Genomic DNA, 20,867 nt, shown 5'->3' with positions numbered 1-20,867 from the left:
ACTAGGGTCTGAGAACAGGAAGCACTGGGTTCAAGTCCAGAAAAGGGAAAAGATCCAATACGCTGCATCAATAGCACGGGCCTGAGTGGAGTTGAATCTTTGAGGACTGGCAGGGACCCTTCTGTTTGCCAGTGCTTGGTGCCCACACCAGGTATCAGATGACGGTTTGGTGTGCAGCCGGATTGTCACAGAGTTAGGCATGTATATTTTACGAGGTCCATGCAGTGGAGTTGTACCATTCCTGGGTCTGTGTAGCTTGTAAATTCTGGCTTTTGGTTTTTTTCTGATTTGATTTTAATATGCCCATGGCCGTCATAGTCTCAATTCACCCCAATAAACTGATAGGGTGGCTCCTTTTCCAGTCCCCCAAAATAAGTTATTTGTAGCTTGTGGGTTCACCTAGGGGCTACAGTCATCTTCAATGCCTAAAATGGAGTCAAACTGCTTATGAAATGGAGAGAGTGTCCTAGGGCAAGGCATTTTAAAACCTGAAAATCCACATTTAATACAGTATTGAGTAACTTCTAGTAGGGAATTCCTGATCTCAACCTCATCCCTCAGGAGCTTTGTGCAGAGTTCCCACTACAAGGCTCATATTGTCCTTGGAGGAAGAGACGTAGATACAGTGTTAGTTTTTGTGTATTTGTTTCGTGGCCCCTGTGTATTCAGCCTTCACTGGGGCACAGTGTCTGTCATTCTAGAACTAGGTACAGTCAAGGGACCTCAGTCTCTGAGAATACACCCCAGTGAGTGGAAAACCTTCAGTGTGCCTGAATGCCTCATCTCTGCCTTGAGAATACTGTCAATCACACGCTCTGTAATCCCAGAAGCTGTGCAATCGGATCTTAATTCAGACTGAGTCAGTCTGAGGCAGGATTCCAAACACAGATAGCTGCTCAGGCAACTGGCATTTCTAAATAAAGTCCCTTCTCATGTAGGCTTTCAGTCCTTTGGGCAAATGGATTCCGTTGTGGTTTTAAAAATAAGTTTGCAGTTCACACTTGGCGACATCGATTTTTCTGAGCCTCATGTTAAAGTCCATTCCTTGCCTCGTAACCATCTTTGATTACTTGTTTGTTTGTTTCTAAATTCTCTGTTGTTTTTCTTAAGCACAAAAGCTCAAATCCTGAATAAAATAGGACAACAGAGAAATGGTTATGGTCCATTCTTTCATGAAGCCAGACACAGGTAGCTCGCTGGGGCAAACCGAGAGCATTCTTTTAGGACAGGCTGGAGGCCAAGATCTTTCCTGTTCCATCCCCAAATAACAATTGTCAAAAACCTTAAAAAGAGAAACATCACACCCCTGTTATTATACATATTTGCTGTGTCTTATGAAGAATAATAATTGAATATGTGTTTATGAAAGTAACTATTGTGGAGTAATAGATTTCTATGCATTTCTTGCTAAGCATTTTATTCTGTTTTACATTCTCTGGTGCTGGAAATCAAACTCAGGACCTAAAGTATGCTGGGAAACCTCTATTCTGGTGAAACACACCTCTTATGTTTGTTCTGCATGTAAAAGCCTTAAATTTATTTCTTAGGAGTTGGGATGAAAGTTTTAGATTATAAAACCCTTGCTATAAATGGAATCACTATAATATAAAGGCAGAGAGTAAGTTCAGTAATAGTAGCTTAATATTTCTATAGATACATAGGTAATCTAGCTCATCAAAGCCAAGATAAATAACATCTTAAATACTTTTGACATATGAGATGTTTAAGAATCGCGATTCTGAAGCCAGGAGGTGGTGGTGGCACACGCCTTTAATCCAGCACTTGGGAGGCAGAGACAGGAGGATCTCTGTGAGTACGAGGCTAGCCTGGTCTACAAGAGCTAGTTCCAGGACAGGAACCAAAGCTACATAGAGACTCTGCCTCAAAAAAAAAAAGTCATTCTGGTAATCAAAGCAACTAATAAACCAATTTGGCTATGAGAGAGCAGTGCGAATCTGTCTCAAAGCATACACAGCAAGATTTTCATAACAGAACAATTGTCAGAAGTATAATACAAGGTTGTGTGAGACAGAATACATATCAGGATGATGGACAGAATTTACACAATTAGTAATAGAACCCTTTGTAAGGGTTGTCCAGCCCCTGGTCTGGAGAGCTCAGTACAGAAGAAAGGACAAGTGGCAAAGGAGTGTAGAAATCGCTCATGGCTGCTGCCTGCTGATGTGGGGGCAAAGCTAGGGGTCCTGAAGACTGGAATGCAGTGGAAACCCGATCTGCACCAGCTTCAATCACAGCCTTGATTGATTCAGCAAATGAACACCACTGTTCAAGTCAACTCTTTATCTAGATAGATTTCATCACAACTGGCCACTCTAAAAGAAAGAAACCCAAGATTAGGAGATGAAGTTAGTGTTCTAGAAAAAGTTATCTTTTTATGGTAAGATTCAAAATATTGAGACACACTCAACAACATCATATTGCATTAACTATTATAGATTTTTATGTTACTCCTCTGCCCTTTAGGGGTCAGTGATATTCTGGGATTCATTGTAATCCACAAGGTGTTTAGACTAGTTCTCAGCCTGCCATCAATATAGATTATGTTATAAATATTGGCTATAAATTATAGATTATAAATAGTTATTAAGCATAAAAAGAATTGCCATTCTTTACTACTGCAATGGCTGCCTTCTTTTTTTCAGTGTTAACACTGACACACCATGCCTATAAAGCAAGACCCCATTTAGTTCCAATACTAAATTTTCCGGGTGACAGATGAACTTCTTGATGAAGACAATGGTTCAAATTTTAAACAAAGTTTTTACTTTCAGTTGTCTGGCATATGAGATATTTTAAGAGTACAAATTGTTCACTTTGATAACCAATTTACCATAATTTTAGAAATGAAATTTTGTTAGTATATAGCATATTGCAGAGGAGGATAAATATATCACAAATTAAATCCACCACTAGTTTTAAAAAGTTGCACTTGGGCAGTTCTTTTATTTTGGGAAATGGTGTACCTTATCCTATAATTACACTTGGAGAGAATACTCCAATACACAATAAGGAAGTTTCTTTTTGTTTGAGTGTTTTCATCCGTGACACTTTTATGTAGATGTGCTTTTGGGTTTGTTTAGAAGGATGTCAGAGGTCTCTGGGCCAGGAAAAGCTTGTGCTGTTGATTAGTCTGGCATATCTCATAAGAAACTATTCACAGTGAGTTTACATATTTTGTATACTCTATGTTCTGTCTTAAAGTGCAGGTGCACTGAGTATAGTAGTAGCAGCAGCAGCAGCAGCAGCAGCAGCAGCAGCAGCAGCAGCAGCCGCAGCAATTTCTTACACAGTGTCCTTTGTAAACCTCTGCACATTCACCCCTGAGCTCAATAAGGCAATCTGGTTTTACCAGTAATTTTCACATCTCTTTAGGCACACTGGTGTCAAGCTAAGTTGGATGCCACTTAGCTTCCGTGTAGTCTAAAACAAAATAGGAAATAGGAATGAAATAGAAATCGGATTTATTACGGTTTTTCCAAGCTGAGTCACCCTTCCATTTTGCTTGTAGCAGTGCTACAGTTTTCTAGAAGACAGGAGACAGAGACAGAAAATATGCCTGGCTGGGTGATCAGTCATAAGCTCTTGAACGGTGGGACTCCTTTACTATGAAGCAGGCCAGTCTTCTAGCTAGTGACCTGATGCTATGGGCTCTTAGTCCTTTCTCCATACCTGGGCCTCCTGGAGAAAGATTTATTTAATAATAGACTAATGCTGTGTGTGCATGTGTGCCCGTATAAGTGGTCATGCACGTGTGTGTGTGTGTGTGTGTGTGTGTGTGTGTGTGTGTTGTGTGTGTGATGTGATGAGTGTGCAAGCATCTGCAGGTACTGATGTGTGTGCGCACGTTTGGAAACCAGGGAAGGCCAGTGTTTTGTTCTATCTTTGCCTTATTCGCTTGAGAAAGGGTCTCTTACTGAAATTTGAGTTCGGTTGGAAACCAGCAATCCTCCCATCTCCAGAGCAGGGACAAGAGGCCAAACTCTGCTTTTTAACGTGGGTGCTGACATTTGAACTGAGGTTCTCATGCTCATGCTGAAAGTGCCCTGACCTACTGAGCCATCTCTCCAGCCTGGAGAGTTTTACTCCTCTGGGCTTCTTGGTTTTACTGTCCTGGTAATCTGACAGCCAGGGAATCACAGCCACATGACTGAAAAGGGCTGAAGTAGCTGTCTAGAATGTCACAACCCCTTCCAGGACCTCAGCAGAAGGTCAAAGTGACAGTGTGAGGTTTACCAAGCCTGTGACTCACTCTGCCACGCCTTTTTATCTTCAGTCTACTTAGAATCTCACACTTCGTTTGTCTTTTACGCCTGGCTCCATCTTCCATGGGGTACCATGAGCCTCCATCTAGTTACGTTCTCTGTTCCTACAGCATGTAATCTGGCCAGAGTGTATCCCTGGGGCAAATCCAAACAGCTTTTGCCTACATCAAATCACACCCTTACCTCAAAAAGAATAAGTCAATTTATTCTGGAGTCATGTATGGATAATTGTGATACAGAAATACAGATTCATGTCACTCCAGTGCCCCAGACTCCATGTTCCAACACGGTAACAGTTTTGTTCAGTTTTTATAGTAACAAAATAAAGCTGTAGAATCCCTAAGAGAGACATACATGGATCCCCCTGGGAAGCAGAAAGAGACAAGATCTCCTGAGTAAACTGGGAGTGTAGTGGGGAGGGAAAGGGTGGAAGGAAAGAAGGAAGGGCACAAAGGAGGGGTAGGGAACATGAGCGATCTGGAAGGCCTAGCTGTAGGAAAGAAACAGGGAGAACAAGAAAAGAGATATCTTGATAGAAGGAATCATTAAGCGGTTACTGAGAAACCTGACACTAAGGAAATTCCCAGCAACCCACAAGGATGACCCTAGCTAAGAAGCTAAGCAATAGTGGAGAGGGTGCCTAAACTGCCCTTCCCCTGTAATCAGATTGGTGACTAACCTGTCATCATAGAATCTTCCTCCAGCAACGGATGGGAGCAGATGCAGAGATCCACAGCTAACTAAGCACTGGGCCGAGCTCCTCAAGTCCAGTTATAGAGAGGGATGAACGATAATGTGAACAAAGGGGCCAAGACTATGATGGAGATATCCATGGAAACAACTGGCCTGAGCTAGTGGGAACTCACTGACTCCGGTCTGACAGTGGGGGAACCTGCATAGGATTGAAATAGGCCTGTTGAATGTGAGTGACAGTTGTGTGGCTAGGGCAGTCCGTGGGGCCACTAGCAGTGGAACCAGTATTTATCCCTACTACATGAACAGGATTTTTGGAGGGATACCTTGCTCAGCCAAGATACAGAAGGAAGGGCCTTGTTCCTACCTCCAGTGACAATGACAGACTTGTTGACTCCCTATAGGAGGCCTTACCCTCTCTGAGGAGTGAATGGGAGACAGGGCCAGGGGAAGGCAGAAGAGTGGGAGGATGGGAGGGAGAGGGAGTTGGGTTTGGTATGTAAAATAAGAATGTTTCAAAATTAAAAAAAAAATTGAAGAATATCAAGGCCCTTTAAAAATACTTTGTTGGGAGCATCAGTTAGGCGGGGAGATCTGTTAGAAGCCCCAAATGTAATCTGATGACACATCCTTAGCCTTAGGGTTGGTGGAAGTCCATTTCCAAAGGATTTATCTGATAATCAGGCTGTTAGGTAAGACTCTGAGGTGAGTAAGGAATGGAATGGCTCTAAAGGGACCTAATGAGAGCTGGAGGTAATTTGGCTCCAGGCCTGAAATAACTGAGGGCTTTGTAATCACTGCAGTTCTAATCAGTTCACGGCCCTTGTAGGATCTTTAGGTCTCAAGGCCACGACTGACCCCTGGTGTCTAACCATAGGGCTCTGACTAGCATGAGCATGTTTGACAGTTCTATCATAAATATTCCTTCGCTGCGTATCTTTTTCACTTCTCACTCATTCTTAGCCTTGGTGAAAATAACTCTGTAACAAGCATTCTCTCCTACTACGCCTTAATACTTAGCGTTGCTTCTCACGCTCTAAAATCACTCAACCTTCCTTCACTCTAGCATAGGGCAGACTTTAGTATGTAGCAACTCCTTTACAAATCCATTACACGTATTCACTGTACTTACCATTCTGTTGCAGAAAGATACTTCATTATAAGTATGTCCATTGAGTATGTCTTTCTTCTTCACAATGCAAATATTCTCCAGATGGCGTGAGGCCATAGATAATTCAGTGCCATGCCCTAAATTAAAAAGAAGTGAGTTTCCCACTGCGATCTTACATTATCTGGACTTAACATTTCTTACATCAATCCCACATTTGGAATTAACAGGCAATTTAAAATAATACATAATAAAACAAAAGTATAATAATGATAAATACTAATTCTATACTAGAACTATAATGTATTGAACGTTTGGCCTGTGCTTTGATTTGGTTTGGCTTTTATTGTTTGACAGTACTGAGTGGGGGCTGAACTCAGGCCCTTGCACACGAGAGGCAAGCACTTACCTGAGCTGTACAGCCTATTCTGCACCATTATTAGTAGACATATGATATTTAAAATTACATAATTGCTTTGAGCTGTCAAGTGAAGACTCTGAGTTTCAAAGTGATTAGGTAGCTTGCTAAAGGTAACTGTCAGTTGGTTTAAAATGAGCTGCTAAAATAACAATAATAATGAGGACCCTAAGAGAGACGTACATAGATCTAATCTACATGTGTAGTAGAAAAAGACAAGATATCCTGAGTAAATTGGGAGCTTGGGGACGTTGGGAGAGGGTTAAAGAGGAGGGCAGAGGCAGGGAGGGGAGCAGAGAAACTGTAGTGCTCAATAAAAACCAATAAATAGCAATAATAAAATGCATGTGAATAAAGTTATGGAGTCATAGAGTATGCAGTATAGAATGGAGAATTTTGTCTTGTGACCTTTGTATATGCAGAGCTTTGTGTATACTATATATGGAGAATAATTGTAGTATGGCTGTAGCATGAGTGCTATAACTGTCTAGTATGCAAATACTATGCATGTAGCACATATTTGTGTGTTTGCCGTGAGTGTAGTACATGGATCATATGGAATGGAGGATCTTGTCTCCTGTGACTTTTTTGGTATGGTATCACATCCATAGTGAGTCTACTTTACATATGGTGAGGGGGGCATCTGCGTAGGAAGTCAAAATCACAATACATTGCTGAGTGCAGGTTATGAACTGACTGCATTGAATGTCATCACACGGACCCTTGAAAAAGGCAGAAGATGAAAGCACAGATACACAGTCATGGAGGTCAGCCATTCCAGGCTTGAGAGTAATGTGCAGCCTGCTAGCCTGACATGGTGCTTCTGCTATGAGGAACTGTAGGCCGAGTGCCTACCCAACCCCACTGAGAGTTTGATCTACAAAGCTAATCAACAGTGAATGTTATTTTAACGATTTATGTTGATGGGAATTCATTTTAAAAGCATGAGGAAACTAAAGCATATTTTGCTAGCTGGAAGTGGGTGTTACTATTTTAAGTTAGTTGTCTGAAAGTAACCCTTAACTCTAGGAGCACATGAAGAATGGGGGAATTTTGAATAACACATTTAAAACCAAGAATACATTTCAAAGTCACCATTGACTCCTGGTGTCCAGTCAGAGGGCTGTGACTCTCATGAACACATTTCACCATAATGTTAAAATATCCTTTTGTTGTGCATCTTCTCCACTTGCCACCACGCCAAAGGCTTCTGAACAACAGTCTGTGACTGCCAGGTTGCTCAGTTATCTCAGCTGGAGCCAAACTATAAACGTGCCTCATCCAGGGAGGATCTGGGCAGGAGCCTGTGCCTGTGACATAGCAGGAGAGCCACTAAGGTTTTCAGTAACTAGAAACACTGCTGGTGAGAAGATATGGCCCACAAGGGAGAGAGTGGTATCCTTCTAAGTCTTGTGCACTGAGATACCTTTGTTGGAAGATACTAGAGAGGTCAACTCCTTAAGTTCTTTTCCGCCCCACTTTGGCCAATAGGAAGAAGACACAGATTCAGAGTGAATATAACCTATATCAATATTTTCACAAATCCTGAGATTTTTAACTGCCCATTTCCTTGCATTTTCCCCATAAAGATAATAATACTTCAGTTGGTTGCACATATATCATGATTGTTAGAAATGACTTGTACCTTCCAGGGCATAAACCATGCTTGGGCTGAGTCTCCCTGTGTCATTCTAAGGATGCACAGAAGGATCCTGGCTGTATGGTTTGATATAGATCACACCGATAGAGCCCTGCCATGCCTTCTGGAGGATTAGCAAGGATTCCTCTCTCTTTCCTTGCAGGCGGAGAACTGTGTAGATCAGCTGCATCTCAAAATAGCTGATGCAATTACTTTATAAAAAGACAAGGTTTCTTTTGGCTTGCAGCTCTGGAGATTCCAATCTAAGATCTTGGTACAGGGCTTCTGGCAACAAGAGACAATGGAGGTGGGTTGTCGTATGAAGGCAGCCTCCACCTCCAACCTGTACCTCTCCAGCTAGGAGACAAGGGAGGCTGGAGAGATGTTGGTTCCACTATTCTTTTTGAGAATGAATTCTCAAGGACTCTTCCCACCTCCCAGCCCTAAGCGCACCTCCTAGTAGTGTGTGGATCAAACCTATAGCAATTGGACTGTGGAGGAACATTTCTCCAGACCATAGCAGGAGCTATGTATACATCCCGTATATTCCTAGTTGGCTTTGCTCTCAGTGTCCTTTAAAAGTATACGAGCATAAATAAAACGAGAGATAGTTTGAATAGAGATTTTCCTTGTATGTCTTGAGTACCGGGTACATATAAACTATGAGTTGACATGGTCGAGCATCGCTCTTATAATGCTTAACAGTTTGAAAGAAAAAGCATAAAAATCGCTTCATAAAACAAATTCAGAATAATTATATGCTAATTCTTATGGTTCAGACTTTAATAGGACATAACAGAGTGATGATGATCTTCCAATAAGTGGAACTTCGCTGAAGGGTCTAGGCAGTTTGAAGCAAGAGTTGCAACACACCAGCTGGGACGTGCTGTCCTGGGAATACACAGGCAGAGGAGACAAGGACGAGTGAATCACTGTTTGATGAATGAGGGGAGAGATGCTGGAAATTGGGTCTTCTGATGTCTGTGAGAAAAAAAAACTTTGCTGTATTACATTATGTTATTTGTATGTTAGACGACAAGAGGGACCTGAAGTTTCTCAGACAGAGGCCTGACATATTGTTCACGATGTTAAGAGATTTCCTAAATTTGGGAATGTGGATCTAAGGACAAGGTAAATGGCAAGGCTAAGAATGCACTCTGCAGGGGAAGACCTCAATAATAGTAGTAGGCTCTTTATGTGATTATATAAAATAAACCTATATTCATTAATAGAATTCCTTCAAATAGATCTAAATGGGCTAATTGTGACCTTATTGTTGTAGAGGAATCCCAGGCAGGAAATGTGGCACAATCATACTAACGGCAGAGGAGCTAAATTGCTGCAGGGTAAGTAAATATTTTCTTTTGAAAACTTATTTGTGTTTAAGAATATTTTACTGGTTTGTGAGAATCCTGTACAATATCCTATTCACTCCCTAGCCCCAAGTGTTCCTGATCCACATCCTCTACTTTCCGCATCCAGTGCTATGTCCACTTTAAAAGCAAAAATCAAAAGTCAAACCTAAAAAGCACCCAGTCCAGTTTGTGCTGCCCGTATCCTTTCAGTTATGTGGCCATCCCCTGGAGGGTGCTGGACATCCCAGCAGTCACACCGCCACACAATGGCTGTCACTGTCCCCGCAGCTATCGTTGCTCTAGCCCCTCGGCCAAGGGTTGAGACTTTGTGCCAATTTCCCGACTCTAAGCTGAGATTTTATTTGCTTTGAGCTTGACTAAGTCCTGTGCCTGCTGTCACACTACTGTGAGGTGACACGGGAAACTGGCCTGTTGTGTCCAGAAAATGGCTTCCTTGTAGTCTTCTACCACCTCTGGCTCTTAGAATGTTTTGTCTTATCTTCCACACTGATACCTGAACCTGCGGGAAGGAAGAGCATGACATAGATGCTCCACCTTTTTATACAGGTGTATGTTGTACCTTTTAGGAAAGTTGAAGTATAATTGTTATGAAAGATCTTCAGGGTTGGAGGCCCTCTTCCATATTCCCTCTGCTACCTCCACCCCATTAACTTTTCCTGTCCCAGTATTCACTGCTACAGCTCTTCACAGCATATTCTAGCTCTCATCCCTTGAAAGCTCCTCCTCATGGCCTCTTATTAATTTCCTGACCGAGATGAGTATTGCAAATGAAACACATATATCTAAAGAGTCAATGTTAACATCCTCAGATGAGAGAAAGTACATGACATTTGCCTTTTGGGGTGTCTGTTACCTCACTCAGAATGAATATTTTAAGTTACATTCAATTTGCCTACAGGTGTAATAGTTTCATTTTTCCTAGCAGCTGAATAATATTTCATGTTTTAGCTGGGCAGTGGTGGCACATGCCTTTAATCCCAGCACTTGGGAGGCATAGGCAGGCAGATCTCTGTGAGTTTGAGGCCAGCCTGGTCTATGAGAACTAGTTCCAGGACGGGCTCCAAATCTACAGAGAAATCATGTCTCAAAAAACCAAAAGGAATAATAATAATAATAATAATAATTCATGTTGTAAGTATACTGCATTCCCATTGTCCATTCAATATCTGATGGTCATTTAGGACATTTCCATTTCCATTTCTTGGTTAATGTAAATAGAAAACTCCATGCCCTTTCTCTCTCTCTCTCTTTTTCTCTAAAAAGCAAAAATAAACAAACAAAATAAGAAACTCAAATACATGTGCATACACACACACACACACACACACAAACCTAAACCCACAAAACCACAAAATTGGAAACCAAATGTACAAGCAATGACTAGAAGGACAAAAATTGTCCCAAATAAAGAAATAAAAACAAAAAGTCTACAAAATTACCACTGGGTTCATTTTTTGTTGACTATCCACTGCTGGGCATAATGCCTGGCCTTAAGTATAGTTAGTATACCCAGCAGGGACTACACTGAGGAAGCCTAATTTTTCCATTACGAGAGAGTACGAATTGCACATTGTCCACTTGTGAGTCTCTTTCTGTATTAGTTTCCATCTTCTGCAGGGGGAGTGTCTCTGATGATGACCGAGCAAGGCACTGAATTATGGGTATAGCAGAATATCACTGAGAGTCATTTTATCACTATGTTCCTGTAGTAGAACAATAGTATTTGTTTTCCCCTAGGGTTATGGCCCAACCTGTCTCAGGTTCTTGTTTACCCTGGCAGTATTAGGGATGGGTTCTATATGAATGGGCCTTAAATCCAGTCTGAGTGTGCTTTGTTAATCCCACAGCATTGTGTATTTCAGTATTATGAAACCTAGTCAGTGAGGGTCAAGCCTCTAATCAGATGCCAGCTCAGTTTCTCCATGTTCAAATTTTATTTTTGGTAATAGGGCATTATCGTCAGTTCTGGAGAGCAACCAATAGCCTTGGCAATAGTCTATGATGTTTGGGAGTTTCCATGGGGCCCCATTGGCCAGCAACTCAATGAGATGTAATTCATTCCTTGCAGTGGATATTTTACTTGGTGGCATAAGATGTTGAGTTTAGGCATTCTCTCTCCCATTATTTGGTGATTTCATTTATGTTTCTTCTACATTCATGTGACTATATATGTGAACACACACACACATATGTAGGTATGTATGTTATGTTCTTCAGAAGCAGATTTCCATATGACCCCCTCAAGTAGGTTTTGCTGTTAGTTGTTTTTTCTCATATTCTCTTCTCCCTTATTCCTCTCTTCAATCCCCTTTTAAATTCTCCCACTCCAGTTTCTTGCCTGTCTCTTAATAATAATGTATCTATTTCTCCTTCAATAGGAGATCTCTTCCCTCATAGTCCCCTAATATGTACCTAACATCATGGTCATATGGATTGTAGCACACATATTGAAGATTTAGAAGCTAACATCTGTTGGTGAGAGAAAACACAATAGTATTTTTCTTTTTGAATCTGTGTTACTTCACCCAGGATGACATTTTCTGGCTCCATCCATCTACCTACAGATTCTATAATTTTATTTTAAATAGCTAATTAACATTCCATTGTATAAATATAACACGTTGTCATTACCCACGTATCAGTTGGTGGACATCTAGACTGAATTTCTGAACTGCAATTATGAATAAAATAACAATAAACATTTGTGAGCAAGTATGTCTGTAGTTGGATATAAAAATCTTTGGTGTGTTTGTCCAGTGATAGTATAGCTTGGTCTGGAGGTAGATGTTTTTCCAGATTACTGAGTAACTGCTACACTGATTCCCATGTGGCTATACAAGTTTGCAGCCCCAGTAGCAGTGGGTAAGTGCCACCCTTCCCCCACATCCTTGCCACAAGAGCTGCCATTTGTTTTATCCAGGCCATTCTGAAAAAGATAATATGGCATCTCACAGTAATTTTATTTTGTGTTTCCATGATAACTAAGAAATGTTTAACATTTAAAATGCTGCTCCATCTGTTTTATCTTTAGAGAAATCTCTGCTTAGTTCTGTACCCCGTATTTAATTTGGTCATATGTTTTCATGACATTCAGTTTATTTGGTTCTTTTTGTATTTTAGATACTAAGCCTCTAGCAGATACAAAATTTGTCAAGATCTTTTTCCATTTTCTAGCCTGCTAGTTTGTCTGAATGATAGTGTTGTTTGCCATACAGAAGGTTTTTTTTAGCTTCGTGAAGTCCCATTAATTGTCCTGTTCAGAAAATCTTTCGTGCAAATGAGTTCAAGGCTACTTCCCATGTTCTTTTCTATCAGATTCGGTATATCCTTATTTTGAGACCTTTGATCCATTTTGGAGTTGAATTTTATGTTGGGTGATAAGTAAGGATCTTTTACTTTCTTCTACATTCAGTCATTCAGTTTTGCCAGGTTCTTTATCAAAAAATCAGGTATTCAAAGGCTTGTGGATTTATGCCTGGATCTTAGTTCAATTTCATTGATCAGCATATCTATTTTTATGCCAGCACCATGTTGTTTTCATTATTATACTTCCGAGAGTACTTTTATCAATCAGAATTGTGTTAGCTGTCCTGGGATACATATTTATTTAAGGTGTGTGGTTTTCATATGAAGTTTTAAATCATCCTTTCAATTTCTGTGAAGAATTTTGTTAGAATTTCAATGGAGACTGCATTGAACCTGTATTTGTTTTTGCTAGGATGGCCTTTTTCACGTTTTCACAATATTTATCCCACTGATCCTTGAGCATGAGTATCTTTGCATATTCTGATGACTCCTTCAATTTTTTTTTAAGATCATAAAGTTTTTTGTTGTTGTTGATATACACACATATGTGTATGTATGTCATTTACTTGCTTGGTTAGAATTATCTGAAAATATTGGAATTTTTTGAGACAATTGTGGAAGGCATTGTTTCTTTGCTGAAAGTTTTTACCAGCCATAGAAGTTTCCTGCTGCAGTTTTAAGTTCACTTTATACTATCAAATCATCTGCAAGTAAAGATACTTTGACTTCTTCCTTTCCTGTTTGCATCCCTTCAATCTCCTTCAGTTGTCTTTATACTCTAGCTAAGACTTCAAGTACTATGCTGAATATGCATGAAGAGAGTGGACATCCTTATCTTGTTCCTGATTTGGCAAATTGCTTCTATTCAATTCAAAAGAATTGTTTTATGTCGATGTTGGCTGTGGACTTACTATAAGTTGTCTTTATTAGGTTGTGGTATGTTGCTTGTTTGTATCCCTAGTCTTTTCAGGACTTTTATTAAGAAGGGAACTTGGATTTTTTAAGTCTTTTTTTTTTTTTTTTTTTGCTCTGTACATTTATGGTCCTTTTTGTTTTCATCTTTCAGTCTGTTTAATTGGCAGGTATGTGTAATGATTTGCATATGTTGAATCATCCCTGCAACTCTGGGATTTAGCCAACTTCACTCTGGTTAATAATCTTTTTGATGTGTTCCTAGATTTGGTTTGCCAATGTGTATTGAGAATTTTTCTATTTATGTGTGAATTCTTCTAAGATGGTCCAGTAGAATTCTATACTCAATCCATCTGACCCTGGGATTTTGTTGTGAAACTATCAATAACTGCTTCTATTTCACTAACAGTTATGGGTGTGTTTAAATTGTTTATTTGATCTTGATTGACTATGGCAGGTTTTATATATCAAGAAACTGATCTGTTTCTATTAGATTTTTCAATTAGGTGGAACACAGATTTTTAAACGTCCTCATGATTCTCTGGATTTCTTCAGTATCTACTGTAAAGTAATGTCTTACCTATCGTCTCTAATTTTACTAACTTAAATCTTCTCTCTGTGTCTTTTAGTTAATTTGCCTAAGGGTTTGACAATTTTCTTGATTTTCTCAAAGAACCAACTTTTCATTGATCCCTTATGTTTCTGTTGTTGGTTTGTTTGCTTGTTTTATTTATATTTGATTGATTTTAGCCCCTAAGTTGCCATCTACTTCTTTGGGGTGTTATTTCTTCTTGTTATTCTAGAGCTTTCAGGTGCACTGCTAAATTACCATTATGAGATCTCCCAATATTTTTTGACATAGACACTTAATTGCTATGAACTCTCCTCTTTGAACTGCCTTAACCACGCCCCATAGGTTTGGATATGTTGTGTTTTCAATTCTAAAATGTTTTAAGTTTTCTACTTGATCTTTGCTTTGACCCATTCTTCACCCAGTAGTGAGGTATTCAGTTTCTCTGAATTTGTAAGTTGTTTTGTTGTTTCTGCTGTTGATATCCAGATATAATGTGTGGTGGTCAGATAGGATACAGGGCATTATTTCAATTTTCTTACCTCTCTTGAGACTCACTTTATTTCTCAGTATGTGGTCAGTTTTAGAGAAAGTTCCATGAGGTGCCAAGAAGAAGGTAAAATCTATCGTGTTTTAGTGAAGTGGCCTATAATTATCTGCTAAGTCCATTTGATTTATTACTACATATTCTTCCAGCATTTCTCTATTATTTTCTGTCTAGGTGACCTGAATGTTGGCAAGAGTAGGGTATTAAGTCACCTACTATTATTGTGTGTGGGCCCATATGTGGTTTTAGCTATAGTAATGTTCCTTTTATGAACTGAGTGTCCTGTGTTTGGTGCATACATGTTTAGGACTGCAGTATCCTCTTTGTTGGTTTTCATTTGATTTTGACTTGTTTTGGCTTTAAGTCTACTTTATCAAATATTAAAATAGTTTCACCTGCTTGTTTCTTGGGTTAGTTAGCTTTAATACCTTTTCCAACCTTTTACCTCAAGGTGATGTCTATCCTTGATGTTAAACTATCTTTTTTAGATGCAACAGAAAACTAGATTCTGATTTTTAATTCAATCTGTTAGTTTGTAGCTTTTTTATTGAGTAATTGAAATTAATTAATATTTGGTGTTTTAAATAAGCAGTATTTATTGATTCCTGTTATTTTTTCTCATGGAATTTCCTCCCTTTTTTGTTTTACTGTTCTGACATTATTTCTTTCTTGTATCATCTTGCATGCACTTAACATCTCCACAAAGTTTTGTTTCTAGTACCTTCAGTAGAGCTGTATTGGTAGATAAACATTGCTCTGGTTTTATTTTGGAATGTTTATCTTTCTCAGTCTATTCTGATTGATAGTTTTATTAGATTTACTAGTCTGTGCTGACATTTTTTGTCTCTCAGAGATTGTAGAATATCCAACTAGATCCTTCTGGATATCAGAGTCTTCATTGAGATATCAACTGTTATCTTATTTGACTTGCCTTTATATATTATTTGGTCCTTTCCCCTTGCAATTTTTAATATCTTTTCTTTGTTCTATACAATTAATATTTTGATTATTATGTGTAATGAGGAATTTCTTTTCTAGTCCTGTCTATTTGATGTTCTGTCTGCTCAATATTCCATGATAGTCACCTCCTTATTTGAATTGGGAAAATTTTATCCTGTGATTTTTTGTTGAAAATGTCTTTGACCTGGGTTTCTTCTCATTGTTTTTATTATCCTTAGACTTGGTCTTTACTTAATTCCCTGGATTTACTAGATTGTTTGTGCCTGGATATTTTTAGATTTCACCCTCTTTTGACTGAGGCTTTCATTTATTCTATCCTGTCTTTAACACCTGAGATTATCTCTTCTGTGTCTTGTAGTTGGCAAGGCCTACTTCTGGGGTATTCGTATGACTTTATAAATTTTTTATTTCAGGTTTAATTTCAGTTTGAGTTTTTTTTAGTGATTATTTTTCTTTGCTAAATCCATCCTTCATGTCTTGAATTGCATTCATTATTTCCTTCAGCTATTTCTTTTGTGTTTCCATGGTCCTCACTATGGGGTTCGTTCATATACTTGCTAAGGTCTTTGGATCTATCTTAATTGCTGCTTTGAAGTCCTTGTCTTGTGCTTCACCGATACTACATTTCTCAGGATGTACTGTGTAGGTATCTGGGTTCTTGCGAGGCATATTGTCTTGCGTGTCCATGTATATGTTTTTGTGATGGAGTCTAGGCTTCTGTAGTTTTTAGTACTGAGGTGTTTCTAGTTGTTGATAGCTGTTCCTGTCTTATTGGGTGGGTATTTGATGCCCTTTCTGGATCCCAGGTTAATGAGATGGCTATGGCATCTCTATAGAGACTACTTTCACAGGTCTGTCGATGGTATAATATGATGGAGATGGAATGGAGGAAAAGAGGAGATGGGCTATGGGAATGAGCTGGAGGTAATGGGTCCATGTTCCAAGTGGTCGATTCCCCAGGGAGTAGAGGTGTGGTAGGAGGAGGGACTCCTGCATGCAGGGTACACTAAGACAAAAAATAAATTTGGTGAGACAGGAATGAAAGGGCTAGGGAGATTCTAGATCTCCAGTAAGAGCTGGAGTCTCCAGGGAATGCTGTTGGGGCTGCAGAAATCAGGCTGCTGTAGAGCTAAGAGTAAGTCTGGTCATAGTGTAATGTAGAAACCGAAGGACAGTGACAATCACCTACCTAAGTCCCAGTCCAGTGTGGCTTCTGTGAGTCCTTGGTAGAATGTGTTTCTGAGTATTGGTGATTGATATAACAGAATGGAAATGAAAGAGAAGGGAAAGCTGTGAGGGTCAGCAGGAAAGAGCTAAGTTGTATCTACACCAAAGGTGGAATTCCTGGGGAATGAAGGTAGTGTGTGGGGAGGGACACCTGACAACAGATTGTTACACAGCTGAGGGTGAGCCTGGAGAAATAGTAATGAATGACAGGAAGAATAAGGAATATTACCTACCTGTGTCCGCATAAAGTATGACCATTGGGCACCCTGTAGAAAGTGTTCCTGGATATTGACAGCTAGTACAAAGGAAAGGCAATAGCCTAGAAGGGAAGCTAAGGGAATCAATGATAGTCGTATGTTTTCTGCAGTTCATGGGACTGTGTTTAGTCAACATACTGAAATGCCTAAAATTGCTTGCCTTATTTTGAACTTGTCATAATTTCTTTCTCATCTATACACTGATATGATATGAAAATTTTCTTCAACAATTTTTTTTACCTTTAAAAGACTCAGGCACCAAAGATACAGAGAAACCTCGTCTCGAAAAAACAAAAAATAAAAACAAACAAATAAACAAAAAAGAAAAAAAGACGGCAAAAGACTTGTGTTTAATTCATTTAAATAAGTGGTTACTCTACTAAAAATTCACGCCACCGTAAATTAATTTTCATTCTCAAGTTCTGGCAACAAAGTAAATTTTGGTTCTCAAACCTCAAATGATTTATTAATTTGTTATAATCTTAAGTATTTTCTATATTTGGTCCCTACCTAGGTATCTTACAACCCCCAAATATATGATGCTATCATTGTCAGCATCAACACTTGTAAGGAATTTCTGGAGTTGGTGAGAGTTTGACCCATTGGTTCTTATGAAATTCAGGATTGATGATGATTTGCATGCTTCTGTACATTTTTAAGACTTTTCTGCCTGAACGTTTTTGTTGTACTATGCAAAGATACTCAATTAAGCTTGAGTACTGTGCAGCAATTGCATCACCTTCTACCAATTTTACAAGCCCCTCTCCTTTATCTGGTATCACTGGAGCAGCATCAGATATACTGACAATGGAAAAATAAATTGCTTTAACATGTTTTTACCACTTCATGTAAATCCTTTGATTTAGTTGTATCTTCTAACAATACTAAAGAAGTTATTTCTTCAGTGACATCATATTCACCATCAATACTCTAATAGAATTAGCAAAATTAGTCATATTTGTAGCATCAGACCTCTGTCCAACACAAAAGTACAAAATTTAATGCAATGGCTCTGCTCTCCAAGCATCTTTCCACAGATTTTCCAACGTACTCAGTTCTTTTGGCTATAGTCTAGTGAAACACTGTTTTTGGAAATAGAGCCCCTCTTTTTGAATCAAGACTTGAAGATGGAACAGAGAAATTGGACCACTCAAGAAAAGATCATGAAAAAGCACTGAAAAGAATATTCAAGAACTTTGGGATACCATGAAAAGATCTATGAATTGCAAGAATACATAAAGAAAATACCACGGGATAATCGACTAGACCAGATCTTCGGTAGAATCGTAGAATTAAACTTCCTCCAATTTAGAAACGATGCAAGAAACATCCAGAATACAAGTCAAAGAGTACCAAATAAGAAATTTCCCATGTAATATTATAGTTAAAATGTCAGATATACAGGGAAAAAAACAGTAAAGACTACAAGCTATAAAGGACACATGTCACATACATTGGAAAAATTATTTGAATAAGGACCCCACAACATTGATTCCACCTAGAATGTGGTAACAAATGACTTCTCAGACTTCTCAATGGAAACTTTAATGGCTAGAAGAACCTGAAGTAATTTATACTCCAGGTTCTAAAAAAAAATCTATCATTTTATTACCCCAAAGATGCCCACCTTTGTTTTCAAGGACAGGGAACATTTCTAAACTCCTTCTATGAAGTATTACTCTAATAAAAAGACCAGGTAAAGACATAAGAAAAAAAGAAAGCTACAGGCCTATAGCTACAAAACTATAAGCCTTAGATGCAAAACTTTTCAATAAAATACTTGAAAACCAAATACAGTCAAACATTTAACAGTGCTTCTCAGTCTTCCTAATTTTGCATGCCACATTTTAATAGAGTTCCTCATGTTGTGATGACCCAACCATAAAATTATTTTGCTTCTACTTCATAACTGAAATTTTGCTTCTGTTATGAATCATAATGTAAATATCTGAAATGCAGGATATCTGATATGTGACCCCTAAAGGAATCCGGACCCACAGGTTGAGAGCCACTGAAAAAGATCATCCACCATAATCAGATCAGCTTTATTGCAAAGGTATCAGGAAAATTCACCATATATAAATCAAAAAATGTAGTACATCATATAAATGGACTTAAAGACCAAAAAATCACATGATCCCATCAATAGATGCAGAAAAAGTCTTTAACAAAATACAACATGCTTTCATGGTAAATGTTCCTTGAACAGGACTGGGAGGAACAAACTCAACATGGTAAGCACCACCACTGAAGTAAGGAATGTACACAATCCTTACTCATTTTGAATATAATGCTTAAACCCCTGGCTAGAGCAATATGACAAGAGAAGGGAATTAAATGGATACAAATAGGAAAAGAAATCATATTATCCATATTTTTAGATGATAGTACATATAAGAACTCCAAATTTACATCAGATACTATTTACAATACTTCCAGCAAAGTAACTGGATACAAGCTCAGTATCCTTTCCTTATGCTGATAACCAGCTCCCTGAGATCACAGGAACACTCCCATTCACAATAGCCTCAACAAAGAGATAGCTAGGAATAATCCTAACCATTGAGGTAACAGAGCTTTGTAATAAAAGCCTTAAATATCTGAAGAAAGGGATTCAGAAAGACACTAGAAGATAGAAAGACCTCCCTCATGCTTATGGATTGATAAGATTAATTTTTGTAAAAAAGAGCATCCTACCAAAAGCATCATATAGATTCAATGCAATCCCAATCAAAATCCCCATGACATTCTTCACATAAGTAGAAAAAATATCATAAAATCCAAAGCAATCCTGAGCCAACAGAACAGTGCTGGAGGAATGGCCATTGCCATACCAAATCTCAAGTCGTATTACTGACTGTAATAAAACAAATGACATTGGCACAGGAAAGTACATGTAGACCAATGAAACAAAATTGAAGACCCAAACATGAGTGCACATAACTACAACCATCCCAAATACATAGCAGACCAGGGATGACACCACCCAAAATGGGCTGAGAATCAACATAGCGCATTCTCAAAAACTAAAAGCAGAATGATCATTAAGGACTACACACCCTATGCCCCAGATACTTGTACAGTCATATTCATTGCTGCTTTATCCACAATACCAAGGGAATAGAAAAAGCCCAATGCCATTCAACCCACAAATGTATAATGAAAATGTGATACATATGCATACTTGAACTAGATTCATCCATAAATAATAAGCCATGGAATTTTCAGGTAAATGGGTACAATTGAAAAATATTGAGTTGCATAACCCAGATCCTGAAAGACAAAGGTCAGCTGCTGTGTCTCATTTGTAGATCCTCGCTCCAAATCTTCGGGTGTGCTTGCCTGTATAACCTGAAGTAACTGAAGAAGCCAGAAAAATAGAAAGGGAGCATGGGATAAAAGAGAGGGGAGGTGAAATGTAGCTCTGGGAAAGAGAATAGTAGCAGACAGGCCTATTAGCAGGCTAATGTAAAAAGATGAGGATTTTCAGTAGCAAATGGGAAGGAAGCTTAATTCAAGGCTTGAGGGAGGAAGGAAGGAAATAACACCAAGAATGTTTGAAAAAGCCAT

At 38.8% G+C, this 20,867-nt stretch overlaps 1 protein-coding gene across 2 annotated transcripts in view; it reads left to right on the top strand.

The window, feature by feature from the left end:
* Nucleotides 1-20,867, top strand: part of Cpne8 (copine 8) — a 162,408-nt gene that overhangs the window by 55,645 nt on the left and 85,896 nt on the right. For both annotated transcript variants that reach the window (XM_087899191.1, XM_087899190.1), the window contains one exon: nt 9,424-9,487. In XM_087899191.1, the coding sequence (XP_087755317.1) occupies nt 9,424-9,487 (64 nt within the window). The remainder of the gene's footprint in view (nt 1-9,423; nt 9,488-20,867) is intronic.

Source organism: Myodes glareolus, chromosome 19, assembly GCF_982192425.1.
Source record: "Myodes glareolus chromosome 19, mMyoGla1.1, whole genome shotgun sequence".
NCBI classification, from domain to species: Eukaryota; Metazoa; Chordata; class Mammalia; order Rodentia; family Cricetidae; genus Myodes; species Myodes glareolus.
Note: the sequence above shows the minus strand (reverse complement) of the source record. Positions and strands in the feature narration are given on the sequence as shown.